Source organism: Callithrix jacchus, chromosome 3, assembly GCF_049354715.1.
Source record: "Callithrix jacchus isolate 240 chromosome 3, calJac240_pri, whole genome shotgun sequence".
In the NCBI taxonomy this organism is placed as follows: Eukaryota; Metazoa; Chordata; class Mammalia; order Primates; family Cebidae; genus Callithrix; species Callithrix jacchus.
The window spans coordinates 154,661,424-154,685,099 of record NC_133504.1 but is presented as its reverse complement, the minus strand read 5'-3'; the positions used below and the strand labels follow the sequence as shown (position 1 = coordinate 154,685,099).

The 23,676-nt window shown below is 39.6% G+C and overlaps 1 protein-coding gene and 2 long non-coding RNA genes across 6 annotated transcripts in view; 1 reads left to right on the top strand and 2 right to left on the bottom strand.

Annotated features, from left to right (window-relative positions):
• KLHL5 (kelch like family member 5) overlaps nucleotides 1–5,798 on the top strand; it is a 91,002-nt gene extending 85,204 nt beyond the window's left edge. For all 3 annotated transcript variants that reach the window (XM_008993471.5, XM_054253430.2, XM_008993470.5), the window contains one exon: nucleotides 3,045–5,798. In XM_008993471.5, coding sequence (XP_008991719.1) covers nucleotides 3,045–3,101 — 57 coding nt within the window. In that variant the 3' untranslated portion in view covers nucleotides 3,102–5,798. The remainder of the gene's footprint in view (nucleotides 1–3,044) is intronic.
• The window catches only part of LOC144581826 (uncharacterized), a 119,923-nt gene that overhangs the window by 58,804 nt on the left and 37,443 nt on the right, over nucleotides 1–23,676 (bottom strand). The gene's annotated exons all lie outside the window — the stretch shown is intronic.
• LOC144581827 (uncharacterized) overlaps nucleotides 1–23,676 on the bottom strand; it is a 44,736-nt gene that overhangs the window by 6,684 nt on the left and 14,376 nt on the right. Inside the window, exon 2 of the long non-coding RNA XR_013533144.1 lies at nucleotides 13,723–13,840. This is a non-coding gene — a long non-coding RNA (uncharacterized LOC144581827). The remainder of the gene's footprint in view (nucleotides 1–13,722; nucleotides 13,841–23,676) is intronic.

Here is a 23,676-nt window from a genome sequence, read left to right as displayed (position 1 = left end):
AGCTACTTGGGAGGCTGAGGCATGAGAATCGCTTGAAACCGGGAGGCAGAGGTTGCAGTGAGCCAAGATCACGCCACTGCCCTCCAGCCTGGGTGACAGAGTAAAACTCCATCTCAAAAAAAAAAAAAGTAAACAGAAGAATAGAGTGTAGGAGCTAGAGAGGCATGCAGTTTTTAAATGATGATGGTAGAAAGTTAGTATTTATTGAGCTCATCTTACAGACCAGGCTCTGTTGTAAGCACTTTACGTTAAAGAATTTAAACTTCAATAACCATATAAAGATGAGTTCTGGTATTTTCCCACTGTACAGGATAAGGAATCTGTCACAGAGCTTAAACAACTGACCCAAGGCCACATAGCAAATAAATGGTGGAATTAGAATTGAAGCCAAGTATTTTTTTTTTTCCCACAATAGAGATGACAAGAGGAAAGAGATTTCAGATACAAGAAAGAAAGTGAAACTGAAGATCATCTTTCTTAGAAAAGGGCAGGAAACAGAATTAAGAGCAAAGAGCGGGGGCCAGGCACAGTGGCTCATGCATGCCTGTAATCCCAGCACTTTGGGAGGCTAAGGCGGGCAGATCACCCTCAGGTCAGGAGTTCGAGACAAGTTTGGCTAACATGGTGAAACCCCATCTCTACTAAAAATACAAAAATTAGCTGGGTGTTGTGGTGTGCATCTGTAAGCAAGAGAATTGCTTGAACCTGGGAGGCAGAGATTGCTGTAAGCCAAGGTCATGCCATCACACTCCAGCCTGGGCAACAGGAGCAAAACTCCATCTCAAAAAAAAAAAAAAAAAAAAAAAAGCAGACTGCTCATCCTCAGACTAAAAGGAAAATCTTACCTTCCAAGGCTTGGGAAAAGATGAGAATTTCAGTGCAGAAAGGTACAGGGGATTTTTAAGTGAAGAGAAGGATAGAAAAAAAGGACTTAGATTGTATGGGCTTGATCTTATTTATTAAGTGAGATCACTTCATGGAGGGGAGGAAGGGATAAGATTGAGAGCTAGAGTGAGAGTTACAAGATTTCATTAGAAATTCAATGATTACCTAGTATCAGCTTCCCACTATGGCAAAAATAGTTGTGAATGACATCCAAGGAGCCCAAAAAGAGAAGAATCTCTTTTCCTGACATGTACTTAAGCCCTAAATCCAGTTATATATATATATGATTTAAGCCCTATCAGCCAGTTATCTGAGACTTGTTATCATTTATACTTTATGCTAAATCTCCCTGTATCAAAATTGATAATCTGTGTTCACACACCTATTTTGCTTGCAAGCCACCTGTATTACTATGTTAAAGCACCTAAAAAATGTGAACGCATTATCATAGTATCTGAAAAATAAGTTTTCCTGAGCCAGGCATAGTGGCTCATGCCTGTAATCCCAGAACTTGGGGAGGCCAAAGCAGGTGAACTGCCTAGGCTCAGGAGTTCGAGACCAGCCTGGGCAGTATGGTGAAACCCTGTCTCTACTAAAATACAAAAGTTAGCCAGGTATGGTGGCATGGGCCAGTAGTCCCAGCTACTCAGGAGGCTGAGGCAAGAGAATTGCTTGAACCCAGGAGGCGGAGGTTGCAGTGAGCTGAGATGGGGCCACTGCACTCCAGCCTGAGTGACAGAGGAAGACTCTGTCTCAAAAAAAAAAAAAAAAAAAAAGCCAAACAAAAAAAATTTTGAAGTTTTCCTTTCAGTGTTCTGACAGATGGACATTTGTATAGGCACTAAAATGAGATAACAAAGTTCTAAACCACTACCCACCTCATTACCAGCCTTACCTCAAAGCAAGAGGTGATTGCACTGTATTTAACAAATTCTCTAAGCTACACTTTCTAGCTGGTTGTTATGACAGTGTCAACTATTCACAATGTAGACACTAAATGTCTTGGGTGATTTGAGAAAAGTTACTAATTACAAACTGACATTTTGATTTGAATGATTTTTGAGGTCAGTTCTATAGTGCTATAGATACGGTTTTAAAATAAGTTATTTGATTGTTACAAGAGACTTACAGTGATTCAGATGGACAACTACTGGGAATTCTCTTACAACTGAAGTCTGACCTGTTTTTAAAATTTACTCATTGGTCTAGGGGGTCAAACTGATTAGGAAGTCATTTGGCATTTAACAAAAATATTTAAGTACATACCTTAACATTTATAAGTACAAAGCAAACTTTCTTAGTACTTTGCTTTATTCACCCCCCATCCATGGTAACATTTTAACTCTCTTGGGTCAAATGAATAGAATTACTGTGCTCAGAGTAATTCTTCAAAAACTATGTTTGTCCACACTCTTATTTATACTATGAATTACCCAGTGTCTAGAGTTCCTGATGTTTAAAAAAGAGGTGAAAGATTTAATAATTGTTCTTTATCCGTAAATTAAGAATACATCCCCTCCCCTAGCAACCCTCCCCCCACCTGTATCTCACTGTCACAGAGCTCATTCACTGAGTTTGTTTCCACTCCTCAGGGAGTTAGATGGGTAGCATTTATTATTTTTTCAGTCTGCTAAAAAGTAGTAGAATAGGTTTAGACTTTTTAGCCATGCACATAAAAGGTAGTCAAAAAATGTGAGGTTACTAATTCTTCTAGAATAAGCAGATCCCCAGGCAGTCAGAGTATTTGTGTACTATCTGAGATAGTGTGACTGTTAGAGGACCTCTCTAGATGACACTTAATCTTTTTTCCATATTAGTTACCGTAAGTGTTCAGCATTTCTTCATATCCATACTGTGCATCATTTTGGCTAAAATAGAGTGTTTCATGTAGATTAATTCTTGAGCTGTTTTTAAAAATCACCCTTAAAGAAGAATGAATGCTATACAATCATGATATACCAAGAACAACTTAGTCTGAAACTTTGCCATGGAGAGTGGTTCTTGGGAAGGGGACCAGACCAGAAACAGCTCGATACAGCAGGTACCAGGGCAGCAAGCCTTTGCCAACAAGTATGAACCGTTTCAATATTTCACAACTGGCTTAGTAGTGCTGACATTTTAACCTACAAACCCAATACATATCTCTGTTTCTTTTTTAGGTTGCTCCACTGTGCCTAGGAAGAGCTGGAGCTTGTGTTGTGACTGTAAAATTATAATTTAGTGCTCTGTTTTCTACATGAAGACACTGTCTTCCTTTATTCATTTAGTACAATTATTATATCAATGGATGCATTTTTGGTAAATGTGCATTGCCACAATCCTGGGCACAAAGTGCCTGATCTCAAAGTGAAGATAGTAAAACGAGAGAGGAAGGAGTGGATGGACCAGGATTAATTCATTTCTTAGTAAATTAAAACCTGCAGCTGGTGGATTGTGAACACACATTCCTGATGTAATATGTGAGGACAAATGCACGGCTCTGGAACGTAACCCAGTGCTAACTGGGGATTTCATTCAGTCAAGCACATCTTACTCACATCCAGATTTATTTTCTTACAGTGAACACACACCAGATGAAACTACTAAAATGTTACTTTTTGTAAGTGTATCATATATGAGTTGCAGTAGTTTGGCTTGTTTGTTTAACCACAACCACTATTTTAATGATATACTAAAGATAACACTATTTAGTTTTTTCAGAGAAATTTGCATTATATGCATGTGGGTTGTGGATTTTGTTTCTAAAATTGGCTTAGTACAGTAAATAAATGCATTAAAGACTTAAAGCAACAATAACCAAATAAAAACTTGACAGGATCTTTGAAGTCTATTTAATATTCATTCCATTACATCTAGACTCACCAAGAACTACATGTTATGATATTAAGTTGAAGTTGAAACATGACGTTTTGCATTAAATTTAGGATATGCAAATTTATGTAGAGAAAATGTTGTATACCCTATAATGTTCTTTCACCTAATTATTTAATTATATGAATTTGTTTTATATTATAAAAGATCTCTTGATTTTGTCTTTTGATATTGACAAAATTATTTGGCTATTCTTATGTTTTCAAGTCTGTATCTGCCTCCCTTGCCTTATTTCTTATGTTTTGCCACAGTTAACCCATTGTGCTTCTTTGTAATCAAACAGTTTGGGGGTGGGGAATGGGCTTACTGAATGTCTAAAAAATAAGTTTAAAGTGTTTGTTACCCCAAGTTTTGTACATTTGTAAACTCTAATTACATATGTAAATGTTATTACTCTCAGTGAATTGTTATTGTTTGCAAAAATGCACTGGGAAGTAACATTTTGTGATAAATCCTGTGAGAGATAAGTCATTGAGATGTCTAAGATGCTTTTTATCTTAACCCCAATTAATGACCTTATGGAAAATAATATTTGCTTATAATTATTCATTGTTCATTGTGAACTAGGAATCAAGGTTTTTGTATGTATCAATGCACTTAATCCTCACAACAACCTTAGGAGGTACTTCTATTATTCCCTTTTTAGAGCTAACGAAATTGAAATACAGAGAAGTTGGCCCCAAGGTTATATATTGCAAGTAAGTGGCAGAGCACGGATTTATACACAGCAGTCTCACTCAGCAGTTTTCACTCTTACTATTTCTGCCACTTGGTAGAAAAAAAAGATTTCATTTTATGTGAAGAATTATTTATTTTAATTTAAAAAAAGAGGGCTTATGCTCTTTAGTAATAAAATTTACCAGTAACAATCAATCAGAACATTTTGGTTCCTTAGTATTTAGGGAAAATTTTTGTTTAAATCTCTTATAGAATTTTAGATCTTTTGCTTTAGAAAAGTAGATGCAATATAATATATTTCAAGTTTTATACATATTAGATGAATTGCATGGTATTTTAGGCAACTTAACTATAAACAAATTCATAAAAACAAGCATTATTGCCAACAAATTAGATGACCTAGATGAAATGGGAAAGTTCCTAGAAACACACCAATTGCCAAAACTGGCTCAAAAGGAAATAAAAAATCCAAACAGGCCTATGACAGGTAAAAAGATTGAACCAGTAATCAAAAATCTCCCAGCAAGAAAAGTCTGGCACTAAATGGGTTTACTGGCAAACTATACCAAACATATAGAGAAGAATTAACACTAATTCTTCTCGAACTCTCCCAAAAAATGGAAGAGAAAGGAGCACTTTGTAACTCATTCTATAAGGCCAGCATTACCTTAACACCAAAGCCAGACAAAGAGCTCACAAGGAAACTATAGACCAATATCCCTTATGAATATAGATGCAAAAAACTTCAAAATACTAGCAGGCCAAATCCAACAGCTTATTAAAATGATCATACACCATGACCAAATGAGATATATCGAAGAAATACAGGGATGGTTCTACATACAAACATCAATCGATGTAATAGAGTGTATTAGTAGAATGCAGGGGAAAAAACAGGATCATCTCAATTGATAAGAAAAAGCATTTGACAAATCAACACCCTTTCATGGTGAAAACACTCCACAAACTAGGAAGAAAAGGAAACTTTCTTAACCTGATAAAGGCATTCATAAAAACCCACAGCTAACAACATAATAGCAAAACATTGAAAGCTTTTCCCCTAATAATGAAAATGCCCGTTTTCCCCACTGTTATTCAATATTGTACTATTAAGTCCTAGCCACAGCAATTATGCAAGAAAAAGAAATAAAATGAATCACAAACAGGAAGAAGTAAAACTACATTTGCAGAAAATGTGGTCCTATATATTAGAAATTACCTAAAGAATCCACGGAATGACTACAGATGATTTTAAAAATTTGGCAATGTTGCAGGATGCAAGATCTAAGTCACACAAAAGTCTAAGAAAAATCTGAGAGGAAATTAAAACAATTTCATTTATAATAACATCAAAAAGAATAAAATACTTAGGAATAAATTTGACCATGAAAATGCAAGGCTTGGGCACTGAAAAGTATAAAACATTGCTGAAAAAAATTAAGATCTAAATAAATGGAAGACTCAACATTAAGGTGGCATTACTCCCAAAGTTAGTCTATAGATTCAACACGATTCCATTCAAATTCTAGTGACCCTTTTATAGTAACCGAAAAGCTGACCCTAAAATTTATATGAGATTGCAAGTTACTGAAGGTACTCAAGCCTATTCAAAACAATCTTGAACAAGAATAAAGGTGAAGGACTCACATTTTCCAATTTCAAAATTTACTGCAAAGCTACTTCAGTCAAAACAGTGTTGTGCTGGTATGAAATACATAAACCAATACAGTAGAATGGAAAGTCCAGAAATAAATTATGTCAATACGCTACGGTCAACTGATTTTTGGCAAGGATTCCAAGACCACTCAGTGAAGAAAGAATAGTGTCTTCAACTAATAGTGCTAAAACAAGTGAATATTCACATGCAAAAGAATGAGGTTGGATCCTTCACACCATGGATAAAAATTAGTTCAAAACAGATCAAAGACCTAAACGTAAGAGCTAAAACTGTAAGACTCTGAGAAGAACATATAGGCATAAATCTTCACGACCTTGGATTTGGCAATGGTTTCTTAGATACTAAAAGCATAAGCAACACCAGCCAAAAAAAAAAGACAAATTAGACTTCATAAAAATTAAAAGCTTTTACATATCAAGGGATACTATAAAGAAAGTGAAAAGACAACCCACAGAATGGGAGAAAATATCTGTAAATCTTACATATCTGGTAAGGAACTAATATCTAGAATATATAAGGAACTCCTATGCTCAACAACAAAAACACAACCCAATTTTAAAGTGGGCAAAGAACTTAAATAACTATTTCTCTAATGAAGATATACAAATGGCCAACAAGCACATGGAAAGATGCTCAATGCCATCAGTCATTATGCAAATTAATGCCACAAGAAGATAACCACTTCACACCCATTAGAATGACTTAAAGAAAGAAAATAGACCTAGGATCTAAACCTGTAGAAAAAAAAAATAGTGAAAAGAAAGTAAACGTTAGAGAGGATGTGGAGAAACTGAAAATCTTCATTCATTGTTGATGGGAATGTTAAATGGTGTAGCCACTGTGGAAAACAGTTTGGCAGTTAATAACTTAAACACAGAATTACCATATGATCCAGCAAGTCTACTCCTGGGCATATACTGAAAAGATCTGAAAACAGGTGTTCAAGCAAAAACTTTCACACAAATTTTCATCACAGCTCTAGACACAATACCCAAAAAAGTGGAAACAACCCAAAAGGCCATCAGCTGATGAATGAATAAAACTGTGGTATCTATACACTGTGCAATAGAATATTCAGCCATAAAGAGAAATGAGGTACTGATACATGCTAAAACATGGATGGCCTTGAGCACATTTTGCCAAGTGAAAGAAGGCAGATACAAAAGGCAATGTATTGCAAGAGTGCATTTATATGAAATAGCCAAAATAGGCAAATCCATGGAGACAGCAGATAAATGGCTGTAAGAGGCTGAGAGAAAGGAGGAGTAGGGTGTGACTGCTAATGAGTAAGGAGTTTCCTTTTAGGGTGATGGAAACGTTCTGGAACTATTTACTGGGGAGAATTGCACAATATGGTGAAGGTACTCAGTGTCACTAATGGTCAATTTTACATACACTTTGCCGTAATTTTTTTTGCCATAATTTTTTAAAAGCTTTATTAGCTACATTATGTTATGATACTTAAATGTCCTAACAAGCATTCTGTACACATCACTAGGATCAAAACTCTGGATTTATATGTATTCAGAAGAGAATTTTTTCAGTGTAATTTGCAAATAAATGAATTTCTAAAAATCTGACAGAAAGGCTCTTGAATCTCCATTTTAACCTAAGAAGGGAGTGAGAAACAATGGCAGCCATGGGGAAAGTTAATGGGGAACTTCCCCAATGCCTGGTACATGGCAGGCATTCCATAAATGTTTTCTAAAAGTTGAAGTAGATACCTTTTGATAAACTCTGTGATATTTGGAATTGTTGATAACTCTTACTGAAAAGCAAATATTCAATAAAATGATATTTAATTTTACTGTGACTAGATAATAAATTCTTGTGTGATAATTTTATTTTTTAACTGGAATAAAAATCAAATGCCATAAAAAATTATAGGCCTCTTTTGGCATTTTCATCTTTCTGACTCTTAAAGAACTTACAAGAATGCACCAACTCTTCCATCAAAGCCTCTGTCCTCATTCCTAAGGCATAGGAGAGTACTGTATCTTCTCTTGGGGCTGAACATCTTGCGAGCCTCTTGAAGAAATGCCGTATTGACTGATGTGGGTTTTGGCATCATCGCTAGACTTCACTGCCACCCTCATTTTCCCCTAGCCCTGGGTAATTATTTGGGCTAACGAGGTACCAATCTAGAGAGCAAAACCAGGGAAGCTTGGGAAGCAAATATAGGCCCTGGATCTTTGCCCAGGCTCAAGCTGGTTCCATTTGACCATATTTCTTTGTGGATAATAAACAACTATATTTAATTGAGGTAATTTCACATAGGTTTGAGGACAGCAAAGATTGCCTGGTGGCCATCAAGAGGACCATCCAGAGCCAAAACTTCTTATCTGTGGAATTCAGAAGTCATTAGACAGCCCTATTATCTAAAGCTGGCAGATAGTACCAGCTTTCTTTACCAAGAATGTATTTAATATAAGTAATTAGAATTTCTATACATCACCAGAATGTGTCAAGTTACTGAGTTACTATGCAACCCTTGCTGACATCAAGGCACCAAAATGTTGAAAATGTAATCATTTACTATGACCTATGTATTTAATGTGATCAAAATTACCCTTAAGCTCCTGCTTAAAGGTCCATAAATACCCTGTTATTAGTCCATTTTCACACTGCTATAAAGAACCCACAATCCCAGCACTTTGGAAGCCTGAGGCAGGAGATCACTTGAGCTCAGGAGTTCGAGATCAGCCTGGGCAACATCTTGAGACCCCTGTCTCTACTAAAAGTACAAAACTTAGCCAGGAATAATCCCAGCTACTTGGGAGGCTGAAGTGGGAACATCACTTCAGCCCAGGAGACAGAGGTTGCAGTGAGCTGACATTGCATCACTGCACTCCAGCCTCAGTGCCAGAGACCTTGTGTCCAAAAAAAACAATAGTTCAAGTTAAATGAGTAATGATTTTCAGGGAAAAGTTCACCTTTGGAAAAAAAAAAAAAGGGGGGAAAAATTTTGTTTTTATTTTGTTTTTAAAATGTAGAGTAAATTTTGGGGTTTGTTTGGTTGGTTGGTTGATTTTGTTTTGAGACCGGGTCTTGCTCTGTCGCCCAAGCTGGAGTATAATGGCCTGATCATAGCTCACTGCATCCTCAACTGTCTAGGCTTAAGCAGTCACCTCAGCCTCAGCCTCAGCCTGTCAGTAGCTGGCACTAGAGGCATGCACCACCAAGTTTGGCTAATTTTTTTTTTTTTCTATTTTTATTTTTTGTAGAGACAGGATCTGTCATTGTTGCCCAGGCTGGTTTTGGACTCCTGGTCTCAAGCGATCCTCCTGCCTCCTCTTCGAAAAGTGATGGGATTATAGGCCTGAGTTACCACATTGGCCTGGAGCAAATTTTGTGGAAGGAGAGAGGTCCCTGCTTAGTGGTAGCTGGAGTGATGAGGTTAGGGAGAAGCTGTCATTCAAAGAGCCATCTCTGTGCAGTGACAAGAATAGCTGTGGTGTGAGAGAACTTCAGAGAAGAAAAAGGTTGGGTAATAAGTTTGGCAAAAGCTGACCTACTTATTTCTGATTCTGTATCAGAAACTCGGCAGCAAAGCAGCAGAGAAGGACTGGGAGAGTGAGTTAATCCAAAAGAGAATCCCTTTATCTCAGAAGCTTTGTGTTCAATAAGGCATTGAGCAAAACAGTAGGGAGACTGAGATCCTATACAACAACAGATGATAAAACAAATGAGGGGAGAGAATGGTAGTTCCTTAAGGCCACGTACAGGGGTATAATTTTGTATTCCCTGCAGCACTTTGCATTTTAACTTGTTATTCACATAATTAGCTTTCACTAATTATACACTGAATATAAATATGAAATAGACTTGGTCTTTGAGGTAAACCATCTCCGAGGTATTGGAGTATGAGTTTATAGTATCATAGATTCTGAAACAGAACAGAAAGAATCCTTGCGGTTTCCTTGTTCACACGTTGGTGGGGGTGGACTAGGAGAGGGGTGGACAGCCAGGGCAAGGAAGTGGGAAAGCCAGGATACCTTCAGAAAGTAGTGAGGGGCCCAGGCTGACTGCAGCGTGGAACATGTGCAGAGGGATGGAGGGCATTATCCGCTAATTTATTGTTTTTAAAATTAATTTTATTGTTAAATAAAGTTTATTTTTCTGCTAGCAGAATAAATAAAACTATTTTTTAAATGCTCATGATGCCTTCTGTCATACATGACTAATGTATATGGATGCTAGATGCAGTGGCTCATACCTGTAATCCCAGCACTCTGGGAGGCCAAGGCGAGAGGATTACTTGAGGCCAGGAAATAGTAGCAAGTACTAGCAAAGAAAATGGTAAGCCAAGGTAAACGTCCAATGATAAGAACGTAACGGAAAGAAGAGAGCACAGGGTGAAAGACTAAGGAATGGGGGCTTGAACTCCACATGTCGGGCCACCCTGAGAAAAGTCTCTAAGAGCCTCTGAGAAAGTCTTCTCTGGGTCTGAAAACAGTTAGGGACTGTCTTAGCTGTGGAGGCACCTCAATGAAATTGAGTTAAAAGTTCATGTTTTATTAAATGCTTTAGACTTGTTCATTTGATTATTTTAATATAGGGAAGTTAAGTCAACTTGATTATGTGACAAACACTGTGCTAAGCATTTCATAAGTATGTTAACTCATTTAGTTTTCACAACAGCTGTATGAAGTAGATATGACTATTCCCAGTTAATGATATGGAAACTAGCTAGTGAATGTCAGAGCCAAATTTCAAAACCAACCACATCTGTATGACCTGAGAGCCGCTTTACAAATCTTTGCATGATTGCTACATGGAGGTGAGTTTAAGTTGTCTACAATACACAGGATGATTCATACTTGATGCCAAGATATGTCCTCACCACATCTGCGGTACATTTTAAGTTTTTACTTTAAATGAGTAGAAACAGGCTATATAATTCTGTCTATTGTGTGCATTAGTGGATACATAGAAAGCTTTCCTAAGTGCCTTTCTATTTTCTTTTTAAATATGTTCTGTGAAAGGACAAAAGAAGGGCATTTTAGAAAGGATGACATAGTTAATGACTTGGGTGCAGAGGACTGTTGCTGTCAATAGAGCAGACAGCAGGGATGCTGAGTCGAGCAGTCATGAATGGAAATGAGAGGATGGGCCATTAGCAGGAAGTCATAAACCCATTATTAGAAGTTTAATGTAATTGAATGGAACCAAATGTTTCACAAGTCCAAGGACTATGAATAGCCACCTAAGGAGGATGCTTCTGCTGCTGTGATGTATCAGACAGGGTCCAATCGGGAGACAGAAACTACATGGTAATCTGAACAGGTAAGATTTTAAATAAATAATCATGTCCCATAACAGAGGATTGGACTCAGAAAGGACAGGCTGGTTATCGGGATCTGAGATTTGCTTTTGCCCTACTGGAGCTAATAAGCTGACCTGTTATGGTTTCATGGATGCTGACAAAAGACGTCCATGGGTTGAAGAAAAAGGATTTTATTGTTGAAGGCACAGAAAGCAATAGGAATATCATATTGGGGTCACTTCCCTGTGCCCCTCAATTCCCACAGGAAGACAGAGGATCCCAGGTGGGAATCCACGGAGCTTGGGAAACCCACTGCTTTTATAGTAAGTGGTAGGCTATCCTGCTCTTTGTCCTCAAGGTTTCTCACTGCAAACACAACCCTGAGAAATGACCCAGGTAAATAGTACTGGGCGGAACGCTCCCAGAACCCACGGCAGATTGCCTCTCCCCTTCCTTCCAAAATGTCTCCAGCACCCTCTACTGACAAAACATAGCACTGTGCCAGCTGGTGAGGGAGAAAAGGGCTCATATCCACATTCACTGGGCAGGTAGTGAAGAATGGGTTTGTAGATGAGAAGCACTAAAACTGGTGTACCAGACACAGCTGAACTGTGATACGGTCCGAAAACAGGGAAAAGGGAGAGTGATTCAATTCATTCTTGTGTGTGTGTGTGTGTGTGTGTGTGTGTATGTGATCGCTGCTATGTTCTCAGAGCTAAGGTGGCTAAAAGACAGGAAAAAAATCTATTCAAAACATAGTATTTAAATAATTTGTAATCCCAGCACTCTGGGAGGCCAAGGAAGGAGGATCACGACGTCAAGAGATCGAGGCCATTCTGGCCAACATGGTGAAACCCTGTCTCTACTAAAAAATGCAAAAATTAGCCGGGTGTGGTGACACACAACCGGTAGTCCCAGCAACCCGGGAGGCAGAAGTTGCAGTGAGCTGAGACTGCGCCACTGCGCTCCAGCCTGGTGACAGAGCGAGACTTTGTCTCAAAAAAGAAAAAAAAATCACTTCCCTTCCTTCATAATAATAATTCTTTTTTAAAAAACTGAGTCTTTCTCTGTCACCCAGACTGGAGGGCAGTGACATGATCTCTGCTCACTGTAACCTCCACATACCAGGCTCAAGCGACTCTCCTGCCTCAGCCTCCCAAGTAGCTGGGAATATAGGCACCCACCACCACATCTGGCTTTTTGTATTTTCAGTAGAGACAGAGTTCATCACGTTAGCCAGGCTGATCTCGAACTCCTGACTTCAGGTGATCAGCCTGACTCAGCCTCCCAAAGTGCTGGGATTACAAGTGTGAGCCACCCTGCCTGGCCCCTTCCTTAATAATACAATTGTAAAGCTATAAGGTAGAGTATAGGAAGGATAGTATCGACAGTGGTGTTGGGAGGACTCCTGGTGACCCAATATGGGGTACTAGAGTCCAAGGGGTGTGAGGAGGGTGTCTTAAAGGGGGGTGGCCTGGCACAGGGTCTCAGACCCCCATCAGAGTAAGGACAGTGTCCACACAGCAAGGCAGCCTGGCCCGAACTGTCAGAGCCTGAGTAGGATGAGGGAGATATCCACACCTGAGAGCAGCCCAGCATGGGGGGTTAGAGCCTGAGCACGATGCGGAAGGTGCCTGTGCAGGGGACAGCCTGCAGTGGCAGGCGAGCCAGGCTCAGGGAGAGAGGGGACAGCATTCTCTGCACAGTGTGGGCTTTCAGACCCCAAGGGGTGCAAGGAGGCCATCCATGAGGGAGAACAGCCTGGAAAGGGGAGTGGGAGCCCCAGGAAAACGTGGGCATCTGGGCAGGGATGGGTATGGTTACAGAAACTGGAGATTATTTCCATAGAAGGAGATTAATCAAACTAGTAATTCTATCAAGGATAATGACAGACAAAGTTTTCACTGTTGGAAGTTACAAATACAGAAGAGGAAAAAACTTCAATGATCCCTGTGGCATTGAATTGGAATTGAGCATATTGGTGTAAACTCATGGTTTTCAAGACAGAGAGAGATAATAAATACATATGCAAGTGTGTGTGTGTGTGTGTGTGTGTGTGTGTGTGTAGAAAGACAGGTAAACAGATATAGACCAACAGATATTCCCTAACTCTGAACTGCGCCACCTTGGGAATAGTAATAAACACACTTTATGTGTAGGTTTTGGCTTCTAAATACCACTTTCCCCCCCAACCAAAATAAAAGAGTGATCTTCACTTTGGGAGGCCAAAGTGGGGAGGATCACTTGAGCCCAGGAGTTTGATGCCAGCCTGGCTACAGAGTGAGACCTTGTCTCTAGAAAAGAAAAAAAAATTAAAAAATTAGCTGGGCATGGTGGTGCATACCTGTAGTCCCAGCTACTTGGGAAGCTGCGGTGGGAGGACTGTCTGAGTCCAGGAGGTCGAGGCTGCAGTGAGCCACGATCATGTTGCTGCACTCCAGCCTGGGTGATGGAATGATACCCTGTCTCAAGCAAACAAACAAAGAATGAAAAATCTTGGAGAAATGGTGATTCCAGAGCTGGGGCATGGAAAATACAAGGTGAACCAGGAACATCTTACCATCTAACCAAAAAACGAGACTATGCTCAAAGACTGATGGAGATATGTCAGAAATACATGGTGGCCAGGTTGCATGGGCTTCCACTGGACAAACAGGAGACAATTTAAGCATAAAAATAAATAAGATCTAACATCCAGCATCTATGTGGAACTTAATCAAATTTACAAGAAAAAACTCCATTAAAAAGTGGGAAAAGGACGTGAAAAAGACACTTTTCAAAAGAAGACATATATATGCAGCCAAGAATCACATGAAAAAAAGTTCAACATCACCGATCATTACAGAAAAGCAAATCAAAACCACAATGAGATACTATTTCACACCAGTCAGACTATTATTAAAAGGTCAAAAAATAACGGATGCTGGCAAGGTTGTGGAGAAAAAGGAACACCTATACACTGCTGGTGGGAGTGTAAATTAGTTCAACAATTGTGGAAGACAATATGGCAATTCCTCAAAGACCTAAAGACAGAAATACAATGCAACCCAGCAATCCCATCACTGGGTATATACTCAAAGGAATATAAATCATCCTACTATAAAGACACATGCACAGGTATGTTCACTGCAGAACTATTCACAATAGCAAAGACCTGGAGTCAACCTAATGCCTATCGATGATAGACTGGATAAAGCAAATGTACCTGCACACCATGGAACACTCTACAGTTTTAAATCAGAATGAGACCATGTCCTTCGCAGGGACATGGAGCTGGAGGCCATTATTCTTAGCAAACTAACACAGGAATAGAAAACCAAATACTGCATGTTCTCACTTATAAGTGGGAGCTAAATGATGAGAACATATGGACACATACAGGGAAACAACAGACACTGGGGCCTACTGGAGGGTGGAGGGTGAGGATCAGGAAAAATAGCTAATGGGTACTAGGCGTAGTACCCACCCCAGGTGGATGATGAAATAATCTGTACAGGAAACCTCCAGGACCAAGTTTAACTATGTCACAAACTGCACATGTATCCCTGAACTTAAAATAAGTTTAAAAGATTAAATTTAAAAATGAGAGCCATGAACTATAACCATTTGAATAACATAGGAACACATGTAAATAAACACATGAATTGAAAGTTTGATGAGGAGCAAGATGTTTACATAGTTTCAAAGTAGCTGCCCCCAAATATTTACTTTCTTCAAAGGTCAGAGAGTAACTTTCCATTGAGAAGCTAGCAGACATCACCTTAATTAAGTTATCAAACTGCACACCATCAGCTGGGTGTGGTGGCTCATGCCTGTAGTCCCAGCATTTTGGGAGGCTGAGGTGGGCGGATCACCTGAGGTCAGGAGTTTGAGACCAGCCTGGCCCACATGGTGAAACCTCGTCTCTATTAAAAATACAAAAATTGAATGACAACCTGGGAGGACTCAAGATGGCGCTGTGAGAACAACCCAGGATTGGAGCTCTTCTCGTTGAATCTGCAAATGAGACCCAAACGAAAAGTCAGCAACTACGCAGACGACCAGCGGACAAATCCACAAAGATGGGAAGAAACCAGCGCAAAAAGGAGGAAAACACCCAAAACCAGAACACCTCGCCTCCTAGAAAGGACCAAAACTCCTCACCAGCAAGGGAGCAAAGCTGGACGGAGAATGACTGTGACGAAATGACGGAATTAGACTTCAGAAGATGGATAATGAGAAACTTTTGTGAGCTAAAAGATCATGTATTAAATCAATGCAAAGAAACTAAGAACCTTGAAAAAAGATTTGAAAAAAGATTCGAGGAAATGATAACAAGAATGGATACCTTAGAGAGGAATATGAATGAATTAAAGGAGCTGAAAAACACAATACGAGAACTTCGCGAAGCAAACGCAAGTTTCAATAGCCGAATTGACCAAGCAGAAGAAAGAATATCTGAAGTCGAAGACCAACTCAATGAAATAAAACGAGAAACCAAGATCAGAGAAAAAAGCGCAAAAAGGAATGAACAAAGTCTCCAAGAAATGTGGGACTATGTGAAAAGACCTAACCTACGTTTGATAGGTGTACCAGAAGGGGACGAAGAGAATGAATCCAAGCTGGAAAATACTCTTCAGGACATCATCCAGGAAAATTTCCCCCACCTAGCAAGACAAGCCAACACTCAATTGCAGGAAATACAGAGAACACCACAAAGATATTCCGCAAGAAGAGCAACCCCAAGGCACATAATCGTCAGATTCAACAGGATTGAAATAAAGGAGAGAATACTAAGGGCAGCCAGAGAGAAAGGGCAGGTCACCCACAAAGGGAAGCCCATCAGACTCACAGCAGATCTCTCGGCAGAAACACTACAAGCCAGAAGAGAGTGGGGGCCAATATTCAACATTCTTAAAGAAAAGAACTTTCAACCCAGAATTTCATATCCAGCCAAACTGAGCTTCAGAAGTGAAGGAAAAATAAAATCCTTTGTGAACAAGCAAGTACTCAGAGATTTTGTCACCACCAGGCCTGCTTTACAAGAGCTCCTAAAAGAGGCACTACACATAGAAAGGATCAATCAGTACCAGCCATTCCAAAATCACACTGAATGCTAAAGAGCTTCAACATAATGAAGAATCTACAACAACTAACAGGCAAAACAGCCACTTAGCATCAAAATGGCAGTATCAAATTCACACATAACAATATTAACCCTAAATGTAAATGGACTAAATGCACCAATCAAAAGACACAGACTGGCAAATTGGATAAAAATCCAAAACCCATCAGTGTGCTGTATCCAGGAAACCCATCTCACATGCAAGGATACACAAAGGCTCAAAATAAAGGGATGGAGGAAGATTTACCAAGCTAATGGAAAGCAAAAAAAAGCAGGAGTTGCAATTCTCATCTCTGATAAAATAGACTTTAAAGCAACAAAGATCAAAAGAGACAAAGAAGGCCATTACATAATGGTAAAAGGATCGATACAACAAGAAGAGCTAACGATCCTAAACATATATGGACCCAACACAGGAGCACCCAGATACATAAGGCAAGTTCTTAATGACTTACAAAAGGACTTAGACTCCCACACAATAATAGTGGGAGACTTTAACACTCCACTGTCAATACTAGACAGATCAACCAGACAGAAAATCAACAAGGATATCCAGGGCTTGAACTCAGACCTGGAGCAAGCAAACCTGGTGGACATTTACAGAACTCTCCACCCCAAATCCACAGAATACACATTCTTCTCAGCACATCACACCTACTCTAAAATTGACCACATAATTGGAAGTAAAGCACTGCTCAACAAATGCAAAACAACTGAAATCATAACAAACAGCCTCTCAGACCATAGTGCAATCAAGTTAGAACTCAGAATTCAGAAACCGACCCAGAACCGCACAGCTTCATGGAAACTGAACCACTGGCTCTTGAATGTTGACTGGGTAAACAACGAAATGAAGGCAGAAATAAAGAAGTTCTTCGAAACCAATGAGAATGAAGACACAACGTGCCAGAACCTCTGGGACACATTTAAAGCAGTCTCTAGAGGAAAGTATATAGCAATAAGTGCCCATATGAGGAGAATGGAGAGATCCAAAATTGACACCCTATCGTCAAAATTGAAAGAGCTAGAGGAGCAAGATCAAAAAAACTCAAAACCCAGCAGAAGACAAGAAATTACTAAGATCAGAGCTGAGCTGAAGGAGATTGAGACACGAAAAACCCTTCAAAAAATCAATAAATCCAAGAGCTGGTTTTTTGAAAAGATCAACAAAATAGACAGACCACTAGCCAGATTGATTAAAAAAAAGAGAGAGAACAACCAAATAGATGCAATAAAAAATGATAAAGGGGAAATCACCACAGATTCCACAGAAATTCAAACCATCATCAGAGAATATTACAAACAACTATATGCGCATAAACTAGTAAACCTGGAAGAAATGGATAAATTCCTGGACTCCTGTGTCCTCCCAAGCCTAAACCAGGAGGAAGCTGAAACTATGAATAGACCAATAACAAGGTCTGAAGTCGAGGCAGCAATTAAGAGCCTACCTCACAAAAAAAGCCCAGGTCCAGACGGGTTCACAGCCGAATTCTACCAGACACACAAGGAGGAGCTGGTACCATTCCTTCTAAAACTATTTCAAACAATCCAAAAAGAGGGAATCCTTCCCAAATCATTTTATGAGACCAATATCATCCTGATACCAAAACCCGGCAGAGACCCAACGAGAAAAGAAAACTTCAGGCCAATATCCATGATGAACATAGATGCAAAAATCTTCAATAAAATATTGGCAAGCCGATTGCAACAGCAAATCAAAAAACTTATTCATCATGATCAAGTAGGATTCATCCCGGGGATGCAAGGCTGGTTCAACATATGCAAGTCTATCAACGTAATTCACCACATAAACAGAACCAAAAACAAAAACCACATGATTATCTCAATTGACGCAGAGAAGGCATTTGACAAAATTCAACAGCCCTTTATGCTAAAAACCCTCAATAAACTCGGTATCGATGGAACGTATCTCAAAGTAAAAAAAGCTATTTAGGACAAACCAACAGCCAATATCATACTGAATGGGCAAAAACTGGAAGCATTCCCTTTGAAATCTGGCACTAGACAAGGATGCCCTCTCTCACCACTCCTATTCAATATAGTACTGGAAGTTCTAGCCAGAGCAATCAGGCAAGAAAAAGAAATAAAGGGTATTCAAATAGGAAAGGTGGAAGCCAAATTGTCTCTATTTGCAGACGACATGATAGTATACCTAGAAGACCCCATTGCCTCAGCCCAAAAACTCCTGAAATTGATAAACAACTTCAGCAAAGTCTCAGGATATAAAATCAATGTGCAAAAATCACAAGCATTCGTCTACACCAATAACAGACTTAAAGAAAGCCAAATCAAGAGCGAACTGCCATTTGCAATTGCTACAAAAAGAATAAAATACCTTGGAATACAACTCACAAGGAACGTAAGGGACCTCTTCAAGGAGAACTACAAACCACTGCTCAACGAAATCAGAGAGGACACAAACAGATGGAGAAACATTCCATGTTCATGGTTAGGAAGAATTAATATCGTGAAAATGGCTATACTGCCCAAAGTAATTTACAGAATCAACGCTATCCCCATCAAGCTACCATTGACTTTCTTCACAGAACTGGAAAAAACCACCATGAACTTCATATGGAACCAAAAGAGAGCCCGCATAGCCAAGTCAATTCTAAGCAAAAAGAACACAGCAGGGGGCATCACACTACCGGATTTCAAACTATACTACAAGGCTACAGTAATCAAAACAGCATGGTACTGGTACCAAAACAGAGATATAGACCAATGGAACAAAACAGAGGCACCGGAGGCAACACAACATACATACAACTATACAATCTTTGATAAACCTGACAAAAACAAGCAATGGGGCAAGGATTCCATGTTTAACAAATGGTGTTGGGAAAACTGGCTAGCCATGTGCAGAAAGCAGAAACTGGACCCCTTCCTGACACCTTACACTAAAATTAACTCCAGATGGATTAAAGACTTAAACATAAGACCTGGCACCATAAAAACCCTAGAAGGAAATCTAGGCAAAACTATCCAGGACATAGGAGTAGGCAAGGACTTCATGAACAAAACACCAAAAGCATTGGCAACAAAAGCCAAAATAGACAAATGGGACCTAATCAAACTCCACAGCTTCTGCACGGCAAAAGAAACAGTCACTAGAGTGGATCGGCAACCAACAGAATGGGAAAAAATTTTCGCAGTCCACCCATCTGACAAAGGGCTGATATCCAGAATTTACAAACAACTCAAGCAGATTTACAGGAAAAAAACAAACAAGCCCATTCAAAAGTGGGCAAAGGATATGAACAGATACTTTACGAAAGAAGACATATATGAGGCCAACAATCATATGAAAAAATGCTCATCGTCACTGGTCATCAGAGAGATGCAAATCAAAACCACATTGAGATACCATCTCACGCCAGTTAGAATGGCGATCATTAAAAAATCTGGAGACAACAGATGCTGGAGAGGATGTGGAGAAAAAGGAACACTTTTACACTGTTGGTGGGAGTGTAAATTAGTTCAACCATTGTGGAAGACAGTGTGGCGATTCCTCAAGGCCTTAGAAATAGAAATTCCATTTGACCCAGCAATCCCATTACTGGGTATATATCCAAAAGACTATAAATCGTTCTACTATAAGGACACATGTACACGAATGTTCATTGCAGCACTGTTTACAATAGCAAAGAACTGGAATCAACCCAAATGCCCATTGATAATAGACTGGATTGGAAAAATATGGCACATATACACCATGGAATATTATGCAGCAATCAGAAATGATGAGTTCGTGTCGTTTGTAGGGACATGGATGAATCTGGAGAACATCATCCTCAGCAAACTGACACAAGAACAGAAAATGAAACACCGCATATTCTCACTCATAGGTGGGTGATGAAAAATGAGAACACATGGACACAGAAAGGGGAGTACTAAACACTGGGGTCTATTGGGGGGAAAAGAGGAGGGCCAGTGGGAGGGGGAGGTGGGGAGGGATAGCCTGGGGAGAAATGCCAAATGTGGGTGAAGGGGAGAAGAAAAGCAAAGCACACTGCCATGTGTGTACCTACGCAACTGTCTTGCATGCTCTGCTCATGTACCCCAAAACCTATAATCAAATAAAAAATAAAAAAATACAAAAATTAGCAGGGCGTGGTGGCAGGCACCTGTAATCCCAGCTACTCAGGAGGCTGAGGCAGAAGAATCGCTTGAATCCAGTAGGCAGAGACTGCAGTGAGCCAAGATCTCACCACTGCACTCCAGCCTGGGCAACAAGAGTGAAAATCCATCTCAAAAAAAAAAAAATGCACATCAATAATGGGACAAATGAAAATCTTGCCTAAACTATGGAGACAGTAAAAAGATCAGTGGGTGCTAAGGGTTAGGGGAGAGGTAAGGATGAGCAGGCAGAGCACAGGGTTTTTCAGGGAAGTGAAACTATTCTGTATGACACTATAACAATGAGTGTATGTCCTTATGCATTTGTCTAAACTCATAGAATGTACCACACCAAGACTGGACCCTAATGTAAACTGTGGACTTCAGGTGATGATGTGTCAATGTGGGCCTCAGTTGTAAGAAATGTAGCACTCTGGTGCTATGCATGTGTAAGGCAGGGGACATGTCTGAACTTTGTGCCTTCTGCTCAATTTTGCTGTGAACCTAGAAAACAAAATCTATTTCTTTTTGAAATGGAGTTTCATTCTTATTGCCCAGGCTGGAGTGCAATAGCGCAATCTCAGCTCACCACAACCTCCGCCTCCTGGCTTCAAGAGATTCTCCTGACTCAGCCTCCCAAGTACCTGGGATTACAGGCACGCACCACCACGCCTGGCTAATTTTCTACTTTTAATAGAGATGAGGTTTCTCCATGTTGGTCAGGCTGGTCTTGAACTCCCAACCTCAGGTGATCCGCCCACCGTGGCCTCCCAAAGTGCTAGGATTACACGTGTGAGCCACCATGCCCAGCCCAAAATCTATTTCTTTAAAAAATCTTACCCTACATGATAGGATGCAATGAGAACATAGTATCGCTTCTGTGATGCTCCTGCCAGAGATGCATAATCTGGATCTAATCATGAGAAAACACCAAATTAAAATGGAGGGTCATCCTACAGAATAACTAGCTTGGAACTTTCAAATGTGCTAAGGGATGAGACCCGAAGAAAGACTGAGTAACTGTATTAGATCAAAGACAAAAGAGACATGAGACCAGGCAAGGTTGCTCATGCCCATAATCCCAGCATTTTGGGAGGCAGAGGCATATGGATCACTTGACTCAGGAGTTCAAGACCAGCCTGGGCAACATGGCAAAACCCTGTCTCTAAAAAATATACAAAAATTAGCAGGGTTTGGTGGTGCACGCCTGTATTTCCAGATACTTGGGGGCTGAGGCAGAAGGATTGCTTGAACCCAGGAGGTCAAGGCTGCAGTGAGACATGATCACCCCACTGCACTCCAGCTTCAGTGACAAAGTGAGACCCTGTCTCAAACAAAACAAAATAGAAACATGACAGCTAAAAGCAGTGCAGAATCCCGGACTGAATCCTTTTGCTATAAAGGACATTATTGAGACAACTGTCAACTTGAATGGCTCTGTGAATTAGATGATAGTAATGTATCAGTGTTTACTGCCTAACTTTTTTTTTTATGGTTGTATTATGGTTTTATAGATAGAGTATCTTTGTAGGAAATACAAACTATTCCAGGGTGATGGACCATCATGCTGGCAACTTATTCTCAACAGTTCAGGGGAAAAGCTTTATTTAAACTATACTCTCAATTTTTCTGTAACTTTCTGATTGTTTCAAATTTTGGTTAAATGGTAAGAAAACAAAAATAGGCCAATTTTCAGGCTTGATACATGTCCTAGGCTTCCACCTTCCAGCTTCCACACAGCAAATATTTTGCCTTCCTCAGATGCATAAGAAACATTAGTAGAGTTGAAAATCATCTACAAATAATTGGTTATTGAAAACCGCACATCTGATCTCAGGCTTGCCAATGAAGTTTCTCCACACATCATCAACTCTGTCATCCCAGGGGTATGAGATGAATTTTATGAAAATGATCCATACTTGTGACATTGCAAATGAAGTACATAAAGTTCTGTTTGATCCCTTTGGGGAATTCTTAGAAGTAAATTGATACCCTTCCCTGTGGAAGAGATAAGAGAAAGTAAATGAAGGCTTGAAAAGAAGAAAGACCTTCAAAATTATCATTTTTATGAGTTTAAGATGATATTTACATTAAAATAGCTTGCCAGTGATGAGCCAATGAAGGGAAAAGCTTACTTTTCAGTTAGCTTTGATTTCCAGGGTGGAGGAAAAGTAATAAGGAGACAGGGTCAAAGGAAGTGAGAAGATGAACAGAACTTTTAAAGTTTAAACTTAAAGAAGAAAAACCCAAGAGAACCAGAAACAGGTTCATTTATGCTGAATGTTCTATTTCCCAAGCCTATCTTCCTCCTGTTTCATTAATGTCTATATTTCTGAACTATATTAAACATTCCACCTCCTTCATTCAAGCCTTCATTATTTCTTAATCTTAAGAGGAAATTAAAGGTGGCTCACACTTATAATCCCAGTAATTTGAGAGGATGAGGCAGGAGGAATACTTGAGCCCAGGAGTTCAAGGCCAGCCTGAGCAATATAGCAAGACACCGTACATATGTTTTAAAAAAAAAAAAAAGATGGCAACTGGGCTCACACCTGTAATCCCAGCACTTTGGGAGGCCGAGGTGGGCAGATCATGAGGTCAGGAGTTTAAGACCAGCCTGGCCAACATGGTGAAACCCCATCTCTACTAAAAATACAAAAATTAGTTGGGCATGGTGGTGCACGACTGTAATCTCAGCTACTCAGGAGGCTGAGGCAGGAGAATCACTTGAACCCAGGAGGCAAAGATTGCAGTGAGCCAAGATTACACCACTGCACTCCAGCCTGGACAACGAGAGTGAAACTCCATCTCAAAAATAAGAGAGGAAAGAAAAAGAGGGTGTCGAGGCTAGCAGCAGCCACAATTCAACTATATGAAGATGCTGTGCTACTGAATCATGAGAGAACATGAGCCCCTCATTTAGAATTCAGTGGGCAAAAAGAAACAATTATATTGTCTTCTAAGTCTTTCTTTGAAAATATTGTTTTCATGATTATTTTAACTAAAGTACCCTATAAACAATTATTTTTATCTCTGAGCCATGATCACTCA